Here is a 20,615-nt window from a genome sequence, read left to right on the forward strand (position 1 = left end):
ACTGAAAAAGCCTCACTGTCTCACTCTCTTTGTCTGCCCTACTAAGGGGGAAATAGGGTGTGCGCCAGCCCGGCCCGCGGCCTCCCTCCACAACACCCACCGCATCAGTGATAAGGAGACCGCCGGGGGGGTACGCGAGAGACGCCCTACCACCCCTCGCCTCGCGGAAGGCAGCAGAAACGCCGCGGAGAGGCCTAAGCGCCCCCCACGCCGCTCCTCTGCGCACACCACCACCGTGCTAACAGCTCTCAAACCAAGCCCGCATCTCCCAAGCCGCCCCTCAGCGTCCGCGTACCTGCTCCTGAAGACGTGTGCGTGCGCGTAGCGAGAAACACCACGGCTGATATCGGAGGCACTGCAGGTGGCTCTGGACTGTTTCTGGGAGAGCGAAGGGCAAGAGGGTGTGGGGTACAAAGCTGACGGCGCCACCACCGTTTCCCTTCTGCCGCAGCAGCGGGGAACGAGACACGCAGAAAAAGAACGAAAGGAAGGCACAAGAAAAAGAAAGAATTGAGGAAGGGTGGAGGAAGGAAGGACTCAGACCCAGACCCGAACCCTCCGGTCCGCTCACGTCAGCTCCACCTCCTCCTGGCTGCTACTGAGGCCTGCACGCCCGCGCGCTCCTACGCGGAATCAGCTAGAGAGAGGGAAAAGAGAACGAGGCACACGCGAGGTGGCTCACGGTACCGCGGCCAGCGCCTGCAGAGTCACCAACCTCCCCCACCCCGCGACTGAGGGCTATATAGGAATGGACAGAGACTCCGCGCGTAGTCAGAACATCGTCTACCCTCCAGGGGGTGGAGAAACGGAAGGAGATGCGTATAAAGCAGTGATCTTTACCCCGCCTACAGGAATAGCATGGAGCTACGCGCAAAGAAACAGCGGAAACAAAGCCTTCCCTATCCGTTTGCCTTAATAACAGACACCTCCGTCCCTAATTAATGGTACCGTTTAAACGTGCGCGTGCAGTAGTGTCACAGGTGAATTACCGAGAAGCCATAGTTGTGGTTAACTAAACGGGTTTTATTAATGATTAAACGATGATCAAATGATAGTTAATTGATGATTGAATGAAAATTAAATGGTAATGAAGCAATAATTGAATGATAATTAAACAGTGATTGACAATTATTTAAATGATGATTTAAACTATAATTTAGACAGTGATGATGATTTAGACAGAGACCAAACACTCTACTACTTACTACACTTCTAATAATTAAGCTATAACTGGATATGTAAATGTTGCTAGCACATAATATACTTCTAGGCCTAATGTAAAATGTCATTTACCTTATTATAGATATCACATGCTGGGTAAAGGGGTCTCTCAACTTTGAGGAGTGGTGCCCCTACTCAAGGGGTAAGGTCACTGCTGTGTAGTCTGCTGCCATGTAGGAGAGCTCAATGGGCTTGGGGGTCTGTAGATATTTATAGCATACAGTGATTGACTTGTAGTCAAACTCTCCTTTGGTGCATGTGGAAGAGTACAGTTGTAGCAGTCTTAGTTTTGTCTAGTCCTAGCTCAAGCTGGTACTGTTAGCTCCTGATAAGACATGGCCTAGACTCCTTAGTTCCTGAGAAGTTATAGCCTAACACAATTCTCAAGGTTTGCACATCAAGGATGATTTCAGACAGGCCTACTTGTTGGTAATACCTGAACCAAAGTACTGTTAACTCACTCAGAGTGGGTGCATCCATCATAAGCAGACATTTCATTTTTTAACCTCACACTCCCTTTTTAGCTATCTTCTGGATTCATTGGCTATTGTTTACTTACACTTTTATACCTAAGCAACTATTGAGGCACTAGTTGCTACTTTTTTTTTTTAAAAAAAAAAAGTTATCTGACTTAATGAAGTGTCTGCAGTGATAAGTCAGTTTTAAGACAAATGGGATAATTCTGTGCTTGATGGTGGATTTTTTTCTGTGAGATTATAGTATAAAGAAATTCTAGTTCTTGTGAGATTTAAAAGTCTTTAATTTTGAGTGTTTATAAACTACATTTACTCAAAGCAAAGGAATCTATAGTATACAAAGATATCAGATTGAGACAGGAAGTGATTTGTTGTATATGGGAAAAAATCTCTTTGTTCTATAGTCTACCTGAAGGTTTGCTGTCTTTCTCACAGACTTCATTGGTTGTAACCAACCACCTATAAACATAGGGTGAACTTGAAATCCAAACCTTGACTTGCATTCAGATTTGCAAATTTGTGGCTCACCGAACCTCAAGATTAAATATTTATATATTTTTGCATGTCCAAACTTTAGCTCAGACTTTGTGTCTACTGGATGTTGATAAAACTGTGTGTTCAGAGGATGTAACACTAACCTAGATAGGTAAGACAGATAGAAAGGTTACATCACTGTGGAGAGAGCGAGTTAGAAGGTCATGCAAGCTTGGAGAGCACGGGAAGAGCGAAAATAAATCAAAGGAAAGAATAAAGCTTGTTATTTCAGACTTCTTGCTCACTGTGGGAGCAGCAAAGGGTAGCTCATAGTTTCAAAACACTGTTAGTAGGTATAGGAGAACAATTATTTTGTCACAGTAAAGGCAATTAAAATATTTGTAAGGTAGTATTGTTACTGTAAATTTGGTCTCAAAAGAACCCTCTAAGACTCAGTTTGAAGTTTTTAGAAGGCAGGCATTCTTTATCGCAGTGCTGGATGCACGGGGGATCACTCCACCTAACGTGCATGCCGAAAGACAAAAGCACACTTACTATATACAATAAAAGAAATGAATATTCATGTAAATTCTGAGAAGTACACACCTATTTCCAGAGGATCTAATGCATATGTTAATACATTGTGCAAGCGTACTAAAATTTGGGGAAGGGTCTCTGAGGAGCTTCCATGGGGGTTTTCGGTGGTCTGTGCTGGTCCCTAGTGGTTGTTGAAGAGGTGTCTCTTAGTGTCCTTTCCATGAACTCTGAGGTTTTTTCATATATGGCCTCGTCTTGGCTCATTGCTCTGTCTGTAAAGTTTCTCAGCTTTCTTATCTTTGACTGCCACAGGTGTCTGTTGGTTTCTCTGCCCTCCCTGGGATGTACCTATCACAGTTGCAAAAATGATGTCCTTGGGTGCATTCTTGTCTGAGGCCCCTTACAGCAATTAGCACCAACTGCTTGCAGGCATCAGCTAGCAGGCATCAGTATTTCTAGGAAATCAAAGATAAACATAACATGCTTACATGAATACATGTATCTTAGGAATAGAAGATCTGTAAAATTCAAAGGTGCTTTGGATAAATGGTCTACATAATTCAACTTTGCTTAAAATCAGTTTCTACCATATTCTATTGATTTTCTGAGGCTACAGTATATTGGGGCATATATTTATGGGCCTCTTTAAACCATTTAATCTGAAGAAAACAGCTAGAATTGGAAGGTATGGCTTTATGGGAAGTACACCACTGAAATCATTAGAAAAAACTATTCGCCTGACATGCCTTCTAGAGCTGATCTCTTTCCTTGTTTGTCAGAGGGATGTCTCCTGAGATCTAAAAGTTTATATCATCAGAAACAGTGTGTTGGGTTTGTGTGTGTGGTGGGTTTTGGTAGCGGGGGAGGGGGCTACAGCGGTGGCCCCTGTGAGAAGTTTCTCGAAGCTCCCCCAGCTCCAAGTTGGACCCACCTCTGGCCAAGGCTGAGCCAATTAGTGACCTGTGCGAACACCGAGATCAGTGTCAGAAAGGGGGAGGGGGGGGTGTGTGCTGGAGGAGAGACTCCCCTGCAGCCCGTGGTGAAGACCATGGTGAGGCAGGCTGTCCCCTGCAGCCCATGGAGGTCCATGGTGGAGCAGATGCCCACCTGCAGCCTGTGGAGGACACCACACCAGAGCAGGTAGCTGGGCCGAAGAAGTATGGGACTCAGGGAAGCCCGCGCTGTTGTAGTTCGTTGCTGGGAGGACTGCAACACACAGGAGGGACCCACACTGCAGCAGTTTGGGAAGACCTGCAGCCTATAGAAAGTTCGTGGAGGACTATCTCCCATGAGAGGGACCCCATGCTGGACCAGGGGAAGAGTGTGAGGAGTCCTCCCCCTGAGGAGGAAGGAGCGGCAGAGACAACGGGTGAATGGGTGATGAACTGGCCACAACCCCCATCCCCTGCCCCCCTGTGCCACTCGGGGGGAGAAGGGAGAGAAATCGGTAGCAAAGCTGAGCCCAGGAAGAAGGGAGGCATAGGGAAAAGGTGGTTTTAAGATGTTGTTATATTCTCACTGTCCTACTCTGATTGTTAAATTAAGTGGTGGTGGTGTTTGGATTAAATTAATGTTCTTTTTTCTTCCCCTAATAAAGTCTGTCTTTTGTCCATGACCATAATGGGTGGATCATCCCTCCCTGCCCTTATCTTGATTCCTGAGCCTTTTGCTGTATTTCTTCCTTCCCATTCATGAGGGGGAAGGGGCGTGTGAGTGGCTTCATGGTGCTCAGTTTCCCTCTGGGCTCAAACCAGGACAGATAGCTAAAACTTTCAGGTACATGGAATTATACTGTGCTGAAGGACAGCAAGCTCTGCAGAAGTATAGGGTACTAATAATGGAGCTCCAACACATAAAGGCAGCATGCAGAGGATGAAAGTGGAGACAGGCTGTCCTGGTTTAACCAGGATAGGGTTAAGTTTCCCCAGCAGTGGGGGGGAGCTCTAGCCGGGTTATTCAGATACCATGCGGACGTCACATCCTGGCAGGTCACATTTTCCTGGCGCGGAACTCGGTGCACTCGTGGTTTTGTACATCGTGCTTCCCACTGCTGTATTTGGTAGCTATTTTGCTCTGTTCATTGCTATCGCTATTACTGTTATTGTTATTGTTGTTGTTTGTTGTGTTGCTATTGCACTGTTGTATTAAACCTTTCCTTATTTCAGTCTTGGGGCTTTGTATTTCACTCCCTTTGTGGGGGAGGGGCAGCGGCCGCGTGGTCTCAGACGCCGGCAGGGGCTAAACCACCACACAGGCTGTTACCCTGAACAAGAGGCCTTGTTCAGAGTTGCTTAAACTTTATGTGCTTGCTACCCATGGGAAAGAATGTATTGTTTACCGGGAATTGTAGGCCACAAAACCATTTCTCATCGCACATTGCAGGCCCCACAAATGCTTCTCATCGCACCCAAGGCCACATAGTACGTATTGTTATCCATACAAGTATTTCTCATCAAATACAAGGACAAATTGGACACAACAGATAGGTCAGCCTGTTCTTCAAACCATCAACAATAATTAGTAAGGAACTTCTAATCAGGAGCTACCATCCTTGAAGAAGAGAAACATTCTGGGACATGGAAGCTTGGTAAAATTTTTTTACGTAAATAAGCTTAAGACCCCTGCCCGAATACAGACCCTTACCCTTTGAGCTTGTGCAGAAAGTTAAAAAAAACCCACTGTATGTTACTAACCAATAAGGGATAGAAGCGATAAGCAACTAACCAATAATCATTATAGAAAATATGTAATCACATAGTTTGGAGTGTATAAATACTTTGAAGTTCTTTGGTGTGGTGTGCTTGATCTGTGGATGCTTTCCACCTAGCACCCTGCGCAGAATAAAGCAATATTTCCTCTCTAAACTAATTTCTGGTTTCGAGAGTCTTTATTTCAGGTAACAGTTTTCTGGCACCCCAGATGGGACACTGCTGTCTGGGACACTGACGACAGTGAGACTTGAAGTCCGTATGACTCTCCCCACCACCGGGAGTCATGAGTGGAACTCCAGCACGCACCGGACAGTTTCTCCGGGGACTTCCCTGGTGATTTCCCAGCAGGGGTGGTGAGTACTCAACTGGAAGCAAGTTAAGATATTGCTCAATAAAAGGAATCCACAAGTAAATCGTACTAGGAAAAGTACGTGTTGGTGGATAAAGGTTGGTTGCAGCTGCTGGGGATTCTCCTGCATTTGTACAGTGATGACTGGAGCAGGTAGACATAAGGGTAATGGAAAATTCAGTGTCATCTTCTGAAGGAGGCATTGTAAGAGCCTCTCCTTTGGGTTGTATATCGAAACACTGACGAAAGTTTGGAGGTGGTCAGTTAACTTGGAAAATGTTGGTTGAATATTGTAATCATTGGTGGCCGATGTATATATTGGATGATCAGGAAAAATGGCCAAAGGATGGAACATTGAATTATAATACTATATTGCAATTAATGTTGTTTTGTAGACGGGAAGGGAAATGGGATGAAATACCATATGTTGATTTGTTCTTTACTCTCAGAAATGACTATACTAGTAGAAAGGATTGTGGATTAATGGTTAATGATATGAACATATTGGCTTTAGAACACAAAAATGGAAAATCAAAAATGTTAAAGCAGTGCTGCTCAGCTTGTAGCATTGGGAAATGGTGTAATAAGTATAAGGATACTGAAGAAGAGGAGGATGTTCAGTTACTAGTAGCCCCATGGGGACTGCCGGCCCCACGGCAGCCACCTGATGTTCAGGATGAAAGTGTGGAAGTGAGGGAAGAGGGAGAGCCTGGCGGGGGAGTGGAGAGAGAATCTGGGAGTGGAAATTATAGTCCGGTAGCTGGTCATACTAGATGAGGAAGAGCTGTGCTGCAAGCCCCTTTAAGACAAGTGGCGGGGCCCACTGCAGAGCCGGTGTGGGTAAAAGTTCCTTTCTCAGTAGCAGACTTGAGAGCTTGGAAGGAAATGGCAGGTACCTACAGGGAAGATCCACAGAGGGCAGCTCAAGCATTAGAGACTATTATTGAAAATCATGATCCAGACTGAAAAGATGTGCAAGTTGTTCTGAGTACTCTTTTTATGCATGAAGAGAGACAAATGATAATAGGAAAAGCCAAGGAAGAGGCAGAGAAAGTACATGTACAGGATGTGCAGGCAGGGAGAGTGGATGATCATTTCCCAACTCTAAACCCTAACTGGGTGGCCTAGTTTCGGCTGGGATAGAGTTAATTTTCTTGAGCTTGGGAGGGAGCACAGCCAGAGTGCCTGACCCGGATTTTGGCCAGGATAGAGTTAACTTTCTTTGAGCTGGGAGGGAGCACAGCTGGAGTGCCGGGCCAGGATTGGCCATTGGAGTATTCCATATCATGTGATGTTATGCTCAGTATATAAAGGAGGCAGGTTCTCTCTCACTTCCAGTCTATGTGGCAGGATCTTCGTTCTGGTGGGATCACTGCCAGGGACAGGTTGCGTATCGGTCACTGGGTGGTGATCAAGTGCATTATCCGTTTGGACTTTCCATTATTGTTTTGTTACATTAATATCACTAAATTTTAATTTTTTTTATTTCAACCTATGAGGTTTTTTTCCTTTTTGTTCCTCCACTATTTCCCCGGGCAGGGGAAAAGGGTGAGCGACCGGCTGCATGGTGATTGGCTGCCGGATGAGTTCAAACCACAACACTAGGATCCGAATGATAGAGCACAAAGGTTGCTTTTAACAGAATACCAAAGATTGATTTTGTTTGGGGTAAAGAACACAGTCCCAAAACCTAAAAATCTGGCAAAAATCTATCAGGTGGTTCAGGGAAAAGATGAGACACCTTCTGCCTTTTATGAAAGATTGTGTGAGACAGCCAGAAAATACTCAGATCTAGATCCAGAAAAATAAGAAAGTGCACTGTGGGGATTCAGAAGGAGTCCCTGCAAGAAAATGGACGTGTGAGCAATCCTGTGTATGAGCAAGGATGTGACGAGGGACTGACCCTGGAAGAATGAGGAAGAACCCAGGAAGGTAAACAGCTTCAGGGTGATGGCCTGGGCCGAGAAGAAGTTTGTACAATGTCGATGTGGCAGTTTTCATCCAACCAGAAGAGAGCCTAAGGAGCATGTGCAAAGCTACCTGTCAAATCAGAAAGAATTGTACCATGTGATTGTATCTTGTGATTCTCACCTTCATTATAAAAGACTTGTCCACCATATTAAAGTAGGTATTGCTTAATCACTGTGTGATCATTTGCATGCGTCAATCTCTTGCACCTGGTGCCTGACCAGGGCCATAAATCAGATTAGCACAAGTCTGAAGAGGACTCAGTGAAGTATTATCGCGGGAAGGCCGGTCGAAATTCAGCCAGACGCTGCCCCAGTGTCTGAAGGTGAGAATCAGCGCGCTGTCCCCTTAAGGAGCCGCGAGAGGCGGCTGAGTATAGGGAGCCGCGAGAGGCGGCGGCCGGGGAGGAATGGGGTCTACGCTTACTAGAGACGAGCAAGCAGTAGTAAAACTCCTCCAACTGATCCTCTCTGTGAGAGGGATAAAATATGACAAGTCTGCACTAGAAGGCTTATTAAAGTGGAGCCGAGAGAAGGGACTTATCCCCAGTCCAGGGCTTATATTTGAAGCCGCTACCTGGGAAGCCACAGGGAAACAGCTATGGGACTCGGTCAGTGATGGAGGAAAGTCGGCAAGAGAAGTGAGCAGTTACACTGCGCTATGGAAATTAATCCGAGAGGCGTCACAGGAGATGAGTAGTGAGCGTACGGCTGCGGCGTATGTCGCTGCAGCGCTCGGACCGGCCCCTAATCTTGATATATCAGCCACGCCGCCGCTGCCGCCGCTACCGCCCTGCCCCAACCACGGCCGGAAGGACGGTCCGGCCCCTTCCCCCCCCTCAGCCCCCTCGCCCCGGGGCGATGAGGGAGGGGGGGACTCGACGCCGCTTGCGGCGCCCGCCGCGCTGGGTGAGCTGAAAAATCCGTTTGACTTAACGATTGTGCCGCCGGGGCCGCGGCGAGCGGCGGGACCTAAATTCAAAACTGCGCAATCAGGGGCGGGAGGCACCGGAAGGGTGTCTGATGCCAACCGGAAAGCGACTGAGGAGAAACCGAAAGAGACCAAAGACGCCAATAGTGGGCGGGACCCAGGCGAGGGCGGGGGTACAGAGGATTTGTGCCCGCCCCTCCCACCCTCACAGAACAACCCCTCGGGAGAAGAGAGCCCCGCCTCACAAGCCGGCTCTGCAGACATTGAAACCTTACTCCTGCACATTGTAGCCAAGCTTGATAACTTAACTGTATCACAGGCAGAGAAGAGGGAGCAGAGACCATATACCTTTTCGTCAAACACGGGACCACAGCCATCTGCTCCTCCGGATCCATCACTCGAGTATGCAGTTCCTGTGCCTGCTACTGCGCCCTCATCATCTCACCCTGCAGCTTCGCATCTTTTTTCTTCACAGGCGCAGAGTGCCTCTGTAGCTACACGCCGATGGAAAGGAGTTCTTAAAGATGCTATAATAGAAGGGTCTTTTATCCCAGAAAGCGTACAAGCATTTCCAGTTTCCTTTAATACTGTTACTGGCGCCAATGAGTGGGATCCCTTAGATTGGAAATTGCTTGAAAAGGCTAGGGCTTCAGTAATCCAAAATGGTCTTCATCACCAATTGACCAAACAAATCATTCACTATATCTTCTCGTCATCGCTGTTAATTCCAAAAGATATTGATCAAATAGCGGCAGTTATTTTAACTCCATCTCAAAAAATGTTATTTGAAAGCACATGGTCGAAGTTAGCTAACGAAGAACAGGTTCGTCCGCGCCCACAGGGTGATCCCCTTCATCTTGTCCAAGCACAAATGCTATTGGGTACAGGGCCCTTCACCGCAGTAGATCTACAGGTCAATCTCTCTAATGAAGTGTTACGGCTATCACAGTCAATAGCCTGTCAGGCCCTACTGTCTGTACCTGACACAGAAGGAAAGAAACAGGACAAGTTTGTAGCAGTAAAACAGGGACCTAATGAACCTTTTTCAAAATATGTAGATCGCCTTTATCACTCCCTAGAACAACAATCTGACATGACCCTAGAGATGAAAGAAAAAATGTTCAAGTTAATGACCTTTGAAAATGCTAACCCATCTGCCCAGCACCTGCTAGCGACCCTCCCACATGGAACATCTGTAGCTGATATGATTGAGTTAACCAACCGAGGAATGCAACACTCTAATGTTGCAGCCTATGCCGCTGCGGTGCGCAACATGGCTGCACCATTTTTTAGGAAGAAAAGTGGGGGGGGGCAAAAAGGGGGGAAGAAATGTTTCAATTGTGGCAAGCAAGGTCATCTTCAGAACCAATGCAGAAACCCAAAGGCTCAAAAATGGTGTCATAATTGTATACGAGATACTCATAACACTCACGAGTGTAGAAGGTGCTCGGGAAACATGAAGAAGAGCACGATTCCCCCTCGCGCTCAGACACAAATGAGGGGTGTATGGCAAGCTCAACATCAGGACCAAGGGCTGGTTTCCTGTCCAATATCGCTTCCGCCACAGCAGGAAGTGCCGGAGTGGACGTGGAAACCGCAGTAGACATTACAATACAAGATCAAAAGGTCCACTTAGTGGATAGTAATGTGAAAGGACCATTAGGGTTTGGATTGAGTGCTCTTTTAATAGGGAGGTCATCAACGACTCAGCAAGGTATTCAAGTATTATTGGGAGTAATTGATGCTCATTACATTGGTGTTGTAAAGATAATGGTTCAAACTTTAACGCCACCTGTGTTTATTCCTAAAGGTAGCAAAATAGCCCAGCTTGTGCCATTTAAAGCCTGTGTTCCAAATGTAGGAGACAGTCATCGAGGGACTGGTGGTTTTGGGTCAACCGGCGAACCGCAAGTATATTTATCTTTTGACATAAGTCGAGTAAAACCAGAATGTGACATGATTATCCAATCCCCTGATGGGACATGGAAGAAATTGAAAATGTTAATAGATACAGGGGCTGATGTTACAATCATATCGGCTCAACAGTGGCCTGCTTCATGGCCTACCATTGCAGCAGCAACAGGAGTGTTTGGCATTGGGGGGTCCCAAGCCACCAGAATTAGCCAAGATCCCATTGTAGTCAGATTTCCGGATGGAGCTCAGGTCACCATGAAGCCTTATGTGATGGAAGTTCCTATTACCTTACTTGGACGAGATGTTCTGAGTCAAGTCAGAACAACATTGGTTACACAGCCTTTTCAGTGATGGTCATTGATGAGCAGCCCATCCTCAAACTTAAATGGAAATCAGAAATGCCTGTGTGGATAGATCAATGGCCATTGAAACAGGAAAGGCTGCAAATCGTCCATCATTTAGTTGCTGAGCAATTACAAGCGGGTCATATTGTCCCATCACAAAGTGCCTGGAATACTCCGATTTTTGTTATTCCCAAGAAGAACAACAAATGGCGACTGTTACATGATTTAAGAGCGGTCAATGCGATAATGGAACCCATGGGATCCTTGCAGCCAGGACTGCCTTCTCCCTCAATGATACCAGAGTATTGGTCAATATTGATCATTGATTTAAAGGATTGTTTTTTCACCATTCCACTTCATGAGTCTGATAGAGAAAAATTCACATTCTCTGTTCCATCTATTAACAAGGCCGAGCCAGCAAAACGTTATCATTGGGTAGTGTTGCCTCAGGGAATGAAAAATTCACCTACTATGTGTCAAATTTTTGTTGCTTGGACATTAGAACCAATTAGGAAAAGGTTTCCCCAGTTAATCATTTACCATTACATGGACGATATATTAATAGCTGGTAAGGACATGCAACCAGAAGTCAGATTAAGTCATCTACATGCAGAATTGTCAAAGAGGGGCCTTCGAGTAGCCCCTGAAAAAGTACAGTTTACTTCACCCTGGAAGTACCTAGGGTGGATCATAACCGATGCTGCCATTTGGCCTTAGAAATTAAAGATCAATACAGATATTCACACACTAAATGATGTACAGAAAATGATTGGAGACATTCAATGGGTTAGAAATTTGTGCGGAATCACAAATGATGATCTAAAACCATTAATGCCCTTATTGAGCACTACTGCACAGGCTGATACAAGGAGAACCTTGACACAGGAACATAAGTTTGCTTTACAAAAAATTACAGATAAAATAGAGTCCTGCCATGCACAGAGATTACAATTAGAACTCCCATTACAATTGATGATTATTAATAGTGGCGGAAATAGACAATACCCATTAGCTATCATTATGCAATGGGATTCAGAACAGAAACAACTGTTACGTATTCTAGAGTGGGTTTTCACAGCATACACTCCTAAGAAAACAGTAACTACAAGAGCGGAATTACTATCGCAATTGATCATGCAAGGTAGAAATAGAATTATTGAGATCTCAGGCGCAGATCCCCAAACTATTGTTGTTCCCCTGGCACAAGAATATTTGGAATGGCTGCTTAGACATTCGGAAGTGTTGCAAATTGCTCTGGAAGATTACACTGGCCAGCTGTCCAATGTCTACCCAGCTCATCGTCTATTGCCATTATTAATGAACCAAACGATTGAAACATTTCCAATGCAATCAGAAATACCAGTTCAAGGGCTAACAGTTTTTACAGATGCTGGAAAAAGGTTGAGACGAGCTGCACGTACCTGGTTAGAAGATGAGGAATGGAAATACCATATTATTCAGGGCCAACAAGAAGATTCCTTACAAACGTTAGAACTCCAAGCAGTCTTGTGGGTATTTTTATCCTGGCCAGAGATAGCATTAAATGTAGTATCTGACTCATTATATGTAGTGGGAATAGTGAAGCGAATTGAACGTGGCCAAGTAAAGGAAGTAAAAAATGAACATTTAGGGAAACTGCTTCAACAGTTAGCTCACACTCTTAATCAGAGGGAAGTTTCCTATTTTATTACTCATATCAGAAGTCACCAATCTAAGGAGGGGTTAGGCTATGGAAATGACTTAGCCGATCAGCTAGTTGCTCCAGCCTGGTCTGGACCTTCGCCAGATTTGTTTGCCCAAGCCAGAGAATCTCACAACTTTTTTCATCAGTCAGCAAAACTGTTACATAAACAATTCAAAATCCCTCTTGTAGACGCGAAAGGAATTGTTCTCTCCTGCCCGTCCTGTCAGAAAATAGGGTTTGGCCTCGGAACAGGGGTCAACCCACGGGGCCTGTCACCTTTGCAATTATGGCAAATGGATGTCACTCACATAGCTGAATTTGGTAGATTAAAATATGTACATGTTGTTATTGATACCTTTTCTATGGCTGTTTGGGCTACAGCCCAAACTGGAGAAACAGCAAAACATGTTGAGAAACATTTGTATAGTTCCTTTGCAGTGCTTGGGGTGCCACGAGAGATCAAAACAGACAATGGTCCTGCATATATTTCTAGTCGCTTTCAACGTTTTTGTACTTTATGGGGTATCAAACACTACACAGGAATTCCACATTCTCCCACTGGACAGGCAATCATTGAATGAGCCCATCAAACTCTGAAGCAACTGCTTCAAAAACAAAAAGAGGGAATGTTAGGAGTGATGCCAGCCGAACGTTTAAACAAAGCTTTGTATGTTTTGAATTTTCTGCGACTTACAGGAACGCGTCAGGAACCTCCAATGATGATTCACAGTTTAGCACTAAAGGGTGATGCCGAACAACCTATGGGCGCACAGCAGCCGCTGGTCATGTTCAAAGATTTAAGCACAGGCCAATGGAAGGGACCTGTTAAAGTACAATTAACCGGCAGAGGTTATATGTGTTTGCTTACAGATCATGGCTTACGGTGGGTTCCGTCTCGTTGGGTACGGCCTTGGAAAGGAGACCAAGTTCGTGACTCTAAGCCTCGTGATGGTTCTGACAGTGATTAATGCTCGTTCAGCAAATATACAGGATTCTAGATGTGGCTTAGTCAAAATGTAGCTATTAATAGGGATGAAATGCTGTAAGAATGTTTGTATTCAACTTTCCTTGTTTAGCTGTATTAAGAAGCAAAACCTCAACTGTTCAACCTTATTAGAGACTCCCTTGGTTTTCCCCCTTGAGTGATGGCCAGACTCTGGGTGGAACCCAACAGAAGGATGAGATCAGATGTTTCCGCTCAAAATTGCCAGTTATTTTGGCCTGTTGATTTAGAGGCTGGACCTGCTTGCAGCGATGTTGGATGCCTCACCTACGGATGGATGCATCACGTAGGGCTTTCCAGTTTGCGAGGAAGGGCACTCTAAATTCTCGCTGCATCCAGGGTTCCCCAGCAATTGCGGATCTGAATGTTAGTACCCCATTGTAGGGTGTTCGAAGGAATTGTTAAAAGGAGTAATCATTGTAATTATTGTGATTATTGGGCTTGCTATTATTGTGCCATGCTTAATTCCTTGTGTTAGACAATCGCCGCAAAAAGGCTTACAAGGAGTTTGGATTGCTCAAAAACAAAAAGAGGGATATGTGGGGATTCAGGAGTCCCTGCAAGAAAATGGACGTGTGAGCAATCCTGTGTATGAGCAAGGATGTGACGAGGGACTGACCCTGGAAGAATGAGGAAGAACCCAGGAAGGTAAACAGCTTCAGGGTGATGGCCTGGGCCGAGAAGAAGTTTGTACAATGTCAATGTGGCAGTTCTCATCCAACCAGAAGAGAGCCTAAGGAGCATGTGCAAAGCTACCTGTCAAATCAGAAAGAATTGTACCATGTGATTGTTTCTTGTGATTCTCACCTTCATTATAAAAGACTTGTCCACCATATTAAAGTAGGCATTGCTTAATCACTGTGTGATGATTTGCATGCGTTTAACTCCCGCACCAATCTTCTGCAGTGCACTGTCCTTAATATATTTGTGGGACAGTCTTATCCAGACATTAGAAAGAAGTTGCAGAAATATGATGGGGAGGATTCAAGATCTATAAATAAACTGCTAGAGGCAGCTTGGAAAGTGTATAATAATAGAGAGGAGGAGGAAAAGAAAAGGCAAAAGAGGGAGCAGCTTAAGAGAGACAGATTAATAGCAGCAGCAATAGAGAGAGGGAATAAAGGAAGTAGGTGGAATGAGACTAGAGGAAATCAGAATCAGAAGGGGAGAAATAAGTATCCTTTTACTCCTCTTGAAAAAGATCAATGTGCAATTTGCAAACAAAAAGGACATTGGAAGAGGGAGTGTCCTCAAATTAGATTGTGGACAAAACTCCCTAGGATTAATGAAAATCCTAAACTAACCAAATTGTTGACTTTGGATCAAGATTCCAACTGACAGGGACTGGAGTGTTACTGAAAATTCGGAATAAAGAACTTATCAACACCAATTTGATGCAGATAAGCAGACACTTCTTTATTGACGGCCGGACGCGCAGGGGAGTGTTCTCACCAACAGCGCGTACCAAGCACTAAAATCATACATCTTATATAGAACTTATTCATACATATTCATTAAGTGTTCATACACAAATATACAATTTCCAAGAAATCATTAACATACTATCCGCCTACTTCCGATTCTGCGCAGTAAAGATTAGAAATGTCTACAAATGAGTCTGGGGTGTAATGTGAGTAGGTGGTCCATGGGTCGATGGTCGCAATCTCCCCCTGTCAGAATTACCCTTTGCTTAAGGACACAGTTTCCTTGGCAGGTACTTGTAAGCTGTTACGGTTGTTTCCCCCAGTTCCCATTAATCCTAGACTTTGACAACTACTTGCATTCTCCTGGTCCTGTATATATATTATAAATCAACTTACAAATCAGTTTGTGTTTGGTTACCTAGGTTCCAAACGTTCCTACTAGATGATTATAACCAATCTCTTCAGCCTTGGTATGGAGCTGTATAGGGGATTTTAAAGTAGCAGTCGGTTGATGGTATAAATTACAGCAAATACAATTTTTACTAAATATTTCTTATGATTCTATATTTCTATTAAATCAAACACAATTACTTCTACTTATTGGTAAATCAATAACAAGAGGGTGACTCAGAAGTCTCCCCAACAGAACCCCTGGTTACCCTGAAGTTGGGGAATGAAAGAGTAGAATTTTTAGTCAACACCAGTGCAGCATGTTCAGTTTTAAATTCATGTAAAGGTAAATTGAGTAAGCAAAGTTTATCCATTGTTGGTGCCACAGGGGTGTGGTGGTGCAATTCTTACCCCTCCCCGCCCCTCCTTGTTGGGCTGCTTGGTGCTACATGTGATTCCACCCACATCCCCCGAGCTATACACCAATCTGTGGAGATAAGGACTGATAACATTAACGAGCCTGGCTCCTGCCCCTCCCAATTACTCGGGAAATGGTTAAAATGGCCCATCATCTCCTAAGGGCCTGGCACACCTGTGCCTGGGATGGGGTCAAATGGGAACAATAAAAGAGTTGCACATTCATGAAGTTCTTGTGCAACTGCTGGAAGGCACCAGAAGGTATTTGAAAAAAGTCAATTATCTTGGACCCTATAAATGGGGACCACCAGGGAGACCCTTTGAGCTCTCCTGGATCGCAGCCGGCCTGTGACCAGCATCTCCCCTGAGCTGGGACGCCTCTCAGGTACCAAAACCCTTAAGGTGTCGTCTGCTGCCAGAGCTGAAGGAAGGCCAGGGCGAAGTCCACCCACTCGAGTCTCAATTATCGCCCGTTGAGGAATGCCAAGGCATTGTAAGTATTTGCTCTAAACTCGAGAGGGAAATTCTCCTTTGAGCTAGCTTCTCTTTCACCCGTTCTTTCTCTTGTTTATTGGTGTGTGGGTATGTACTTTGTTCTACTGGATCCAGATACTTTCGTTTCTGTGTGTGTGTTTGTAAGTTTTGTGTTAATTCTACTGGATCCAAATACTTTTGTCTCTCTGTGTGTGTTTGTATGTTTTGTGTTTGTGTATGCGCATGTACATATGTATAAATTAAGGTACCGTTAAGTTAGTGTGAATCTTGTCATTTTAGAATCTGTGAATAAGTCGCTTTCCTTTCTTTCAGCATTTCTGAATTATCTTGTAATAATAATAAATTGCTGTTAGTTATTAATAAATCTAGATTTCTTACTAAATCATTACCGTGTCAATACTTTCATCCACAACAAGGGGGTAGAGAAGTCAGGCCCTTTTTCCAACTGTTTTGCTGATTAAGGATACCAATTAAACTCGGACACCAGAGCGAAAAGAGTAGGTGTATTTTACTAGTGATAACCAAATAATATAACAGAGTAAAACATGCAGTAAGAAAAGGCAGAATAATGCACCTAAAGCAACAAATAGGAAAATACAGGGTAATGCATCAAATCATTACTACATGAGAGAGAGAATAGTGATTAAGAAAGGTCCATCACCACTTGCATACTTTACCATCATCCAGATCCGCAGACGCTGGGCAGCCCCGGTTACAGCGAGGATTTGGAAAGCATTTCCCTGAAAGTGGGAAGTCCTACGCGATGTGTCCGTCCGTAGGTGAGGCATCCAAAGTCGCTGTGAGCGGGTCCAGCTGAGATGAGGAGCTAGGAAATTAAAATAGGATATAGAAATTAGGCACTCAAGAAATGAAGGTATAACTTAGTTTAGAGATAAAGATGGAAGACTTAGAGATCAGGCTAGGGGCTAGAGGCCCATTAGTTAAAAGATAGCTAAGATAGAATAGGATAATAGATCACAGTTGATAGGCCAGAGAGCAGAACAATATGGAAACCTTGATTAATGGAAGCTGTGAGGGAACGCTTCCTGATGGAATAGGAAGTCCCATCCCCCAGATGGGACATGCTTTGCTCGGCTGCAGGATAGACTGAGGAGCGGACATCCTAGGCGTGCCCTGAGTCCTTTCTCGGAGGAACTCCGCTCCCAGCCACTCACTGCGGGGGCAAACAACGACCATCTACAGCTGCGGACAAATGGTATGTTTAACGAGGGAAGCCAATAAGTCGTACGCTTGCCTGGGGCTGCTGATAAATCGCGCAGAGACGTCTGGCGTACAGCACAGTCCCCGTATGGGAGGAGGGTACCCTGTATGTTGGTAAAGGGGATTCGCTGACTGATAGAGTGGCCGCTAGCGATCTTGGGAGTAGATCGAGTGAATCCGAGGTCACCGCTGCATCCCAGTTTTGGGAGCCAGGATGGACCTGCTAATGACTGTGTAAGAAGCAGGAAAAGGGTAAGCGGAACCTCTTGAGTGGTTTTGGTAAAACATTAACAGCTGTTGGAAGGATATCAACTGGAATGTAGTAACTGTGTATTTAATTTGTGAAATGCCTAGGAATTTTATGTATGTTTAGGAAACCGTATTACCACCTAAAAACGTTTGTATGGTGTGCCCGGTACCGAGATACAACATCAGCAAATTGTGGATCCAAGAGTAAACAACTCAGATCAGTTAAAAACAACATTATATTAAGCTAGCTTTTAGATGAGTAAATGAGTACCTGTGTGTGTGTGAGACGCAGCACAGCTGCGAAGCGAGTGTGGAGTTCTGATCCGCGGTTCCGTGTTCTCCGCGAGGAGAGCGGCCGGAGACGAACGAAGCGAACGAAGTGTATGTCAGATTGTAAAAAGTGTTATTTGAGCCTGTGATTAATTTCTGGTGCCCCCATACACCAACCCGAGGTTTTTCTTGTAATCCAATCTTTGTGTTGAATGCCTCTGAAGCATGCAGGAATGAATGAATGAGTAGGAGGAGAAGGAATAGTGAGTCTCTCCTCCGGTGGTTTGGGCTGGAACCCAGTGATTATTTGAACGATGAGAGTGAGTGGATAAGAAGGGAAAACGGTCTATATCGATTGGAGGGATTATATGTAACCCCTCAAGGGAGACTTGTAGCATTAGATTGGGAACAACCCTCTGAAATCGCTCTTCTCCCAATTGAAGACAGAATTCCTTGTTTTGTTTGTGGATTAATACCTTATAACTTCTATAATAGAGGGGGTTACCATCAAGCCTGGGTATTGCTGGAGTGTAAGCTCTGTAAACAAAGGTGGTATTGTGCATCTGATAGGCGAAGGCCTGAATGCCCTAAATGCTTACCCGAAACGGCACCTCCGAATCTTTATAATTGGGAAAGGGCTAGACAGGAGTCAACAATAATAAAATTTGTATGTGGTAAGAGCAGCTTAATTCTAGAGCTTTGGGACGTATGGGAAAAGAACTGGGACAGAGTTAACATACAGTGTAAGAAACGCTTTAAGTGGAAATTAAAAAGAAAATAATTTTAGAAATGGGAAACACACAAGGGGGAGTTATAAAGAGCAGCCCTCTGGGATGCATATTGGCCCACTGGAAAGATATTGCTGGGACAGGAAACACAGAAAGCAAAAGAAATCTTGTTAAATATTGTAATCAATGGTGGCCACTATATGCATTAGAGAATGAAGCCAAGTGGCCGTTTAATGGGACTCTCGATTATAACACCCTTTTACAACTAATGTTGTTTTTGAGGAGAGAAGGGAAGTGGGATGAGGTATCATATGCAGACATGTTTTTCACTCTCCAAAATCATCCAGAGTGGCAAAGGGACCGCGGGATTGTACCTCCACAGGACCCTTTGGTACTCGCCCTTGAACAAGCTAATAAAAAGGAACTTAAAGGCAAACTGAAACGGTGTTGTTCAGCGTGCAGTATTGGGCAAAGATGCACTAGAGCAGATAAGATTCATCAGGCACCAGAGCAGGATCTAACTGATTTGTTCAAGCCTCCCCCTCGACCACAGGAACAGGATGAGGACTCGGATGGACCCTCCACTCCCCCGGGTAGTCCAGTATCCTCCCACACCAGGAAAAAGTCTGCTCCAATGGTCTTGCAGGCACCTCTCCGAGAGGCAGTAGGACCTAACGGAGGGACAATGTTAATTAAGGTACCTTTCTCTACTACTGATTTAGAGGCATGGAAAAAGGTTGCCAGGGATTACCGTAACGATCCGACAAGCGTGACCAGATACTTTCAGTTTATTGTAAAACAACATAATCCTGACTGGAATGATATACAGCTATTGTTAGATCATTTGACTGAGATGGAAAAGCAACTAGTTTTAAAAACTGCATGGAATTTGGCAGAGGATTATTATAAAACTATGGGAGGAGACGTTAAAGAATATCTCCCCCTCCAAGATCCAAAATGGGAAGCAAACAGGTCTGCACATATGGAAAGATTGCAGGCATACCAGGAGTGGATTGTAAAAGGAATGGAGAGGGCTATTCCCAAAACAATAAATTGGTCAATATTATATGAAATTAAACAAGGTCCTTCTGAGTCACCATCAGAATTCCTGGATCGACTGAGGGACGTAATGCGTCGCAACACACCATTGGATCCGGGGTCAGAGGTAGGACTACAACAATTAGTTTCTCTGTTTTTAGGACAATCTACAGGGGACATTAGACGCAAGCTTCAGAAGCTGCGTTCCACAGAAAGTAGAAACCTGGAAGCATTACTGGATGAAGCGTGGAGAGTGTTCAGAAATAGAGAAGAGGATTATAAGCGAGGACAGAGAAGGGTACTGGCAGTTGTTAGGGAAGAAGAAGAAAGGAAACCTAGGCGAGGACTGTCTCAATTAAGAAAAAAACAATGTGCAATATGCAAACGGTTTGGGCACTGGAAAAATGAGTGTCCGGAAAAATGGAAAGTTAAGGAAAGGGGATGAAATAATCAGAAAGGAAGGGCAGTGGCCCATATGAAAGAGGACTGACGGGGACCTGAGGAATCTACCCTAGCGGATCCGCTGGTTACAATAAAGCTAGGGAAAGAACAAAAGAAGGTAGAATTTTTAGTGGACACTGGAGCGACATACTCAGTTTTAAACCAAGACCTAATGCCCTTAGAAGACAACTATATTATGGTAAAGGGGGCGACTGGCCAAAGTGAAAAGGCATATTTTTGCAAACCCCTAAAGTATAAATTAGGAAAACAATGGGGCATACACAAATTTTTATATATGCCTAACTCCCCGAAGGCACTTCTGGGGAGAGAT

The 20,615-nt window shown here is 44.6% G+C and overlaps 2 protein-coding genes across 4 annotated transcripts in view; one reads left to right on the forward strand and one right to left on the reverse strand.

The window, feature by feature from the left end:
* The window catches only part of LOC141917756 (AN1-type zinc finger protein 5-like), a 38,193-nt gene extending 31,032 nt beyond the window's left edge, over window positions 1-7,161 (reverse strand). Inside the window, exons 1-2 of one of the 3 annotated variants that reach the window (XM_074811188.1) lie at window positions 572-7,160; window positions 296-442 (exon numbers count right to left, since the gene is read on the reverse strand). The gene's annotated coding sequence lies outside the window, so the exon portion shown is untranslated. Of the gene's footprint in view, window positions 1-295 lie in introns of all 3 variants that reach the window. The other 2 variants (XM_074811191.1, XM_074811187.1) reach the window with 2 other exon arrangements.
* A 911-nt stretch (window positions 7,162-8,072) lies between these two features.
* On the forward strand, window positions 8,073-14,466 carry LOC141917750 (uncharacterized). The gene is made up of 2 exons (XM_074811173.1): window positions 8,073-10,577; window positions 13,479-14,466. The coding sequence occupies exon 1, from the start codon at window positions 8,146-8,148 to the stop codon at window positions 10,267-10,269; it is 2,124 nt and encodes a 707-aa protein (XP_074667274.1). The 5' UTR covers window positions 8,073-8,145; the 3' UTR covers window positions 10,270-10,577; window positions 13,479-14,466.
* The last annotated feature ends 6,149 nt before the right edge of the window (window positions 14,467-20,615 follow it).

This window comes from Strix aluco, chromosome W (assembly GCF_031877795.1).
Source record: "Strix aluco isolate bStrAlu1 chromosome W, bStrAlu1.hap1, whole genome shotgun sequence".
NCBI classification, from domain to species: Eukaryota; Metazoa; Chordata; class Aves; order Strigiformes; family Strigidae; genus Strix; species Strix aluco.

What these genes read in the sequence shown, in the direction of transcription:
- LOC141917750 (XM_074811173.1), top strand. Translation starts at nt 8,146, where the DNA reads ATGGGGTCTACGCTTACTAGAGACGAGCAAGCAGTAGTAAAACTCCTC.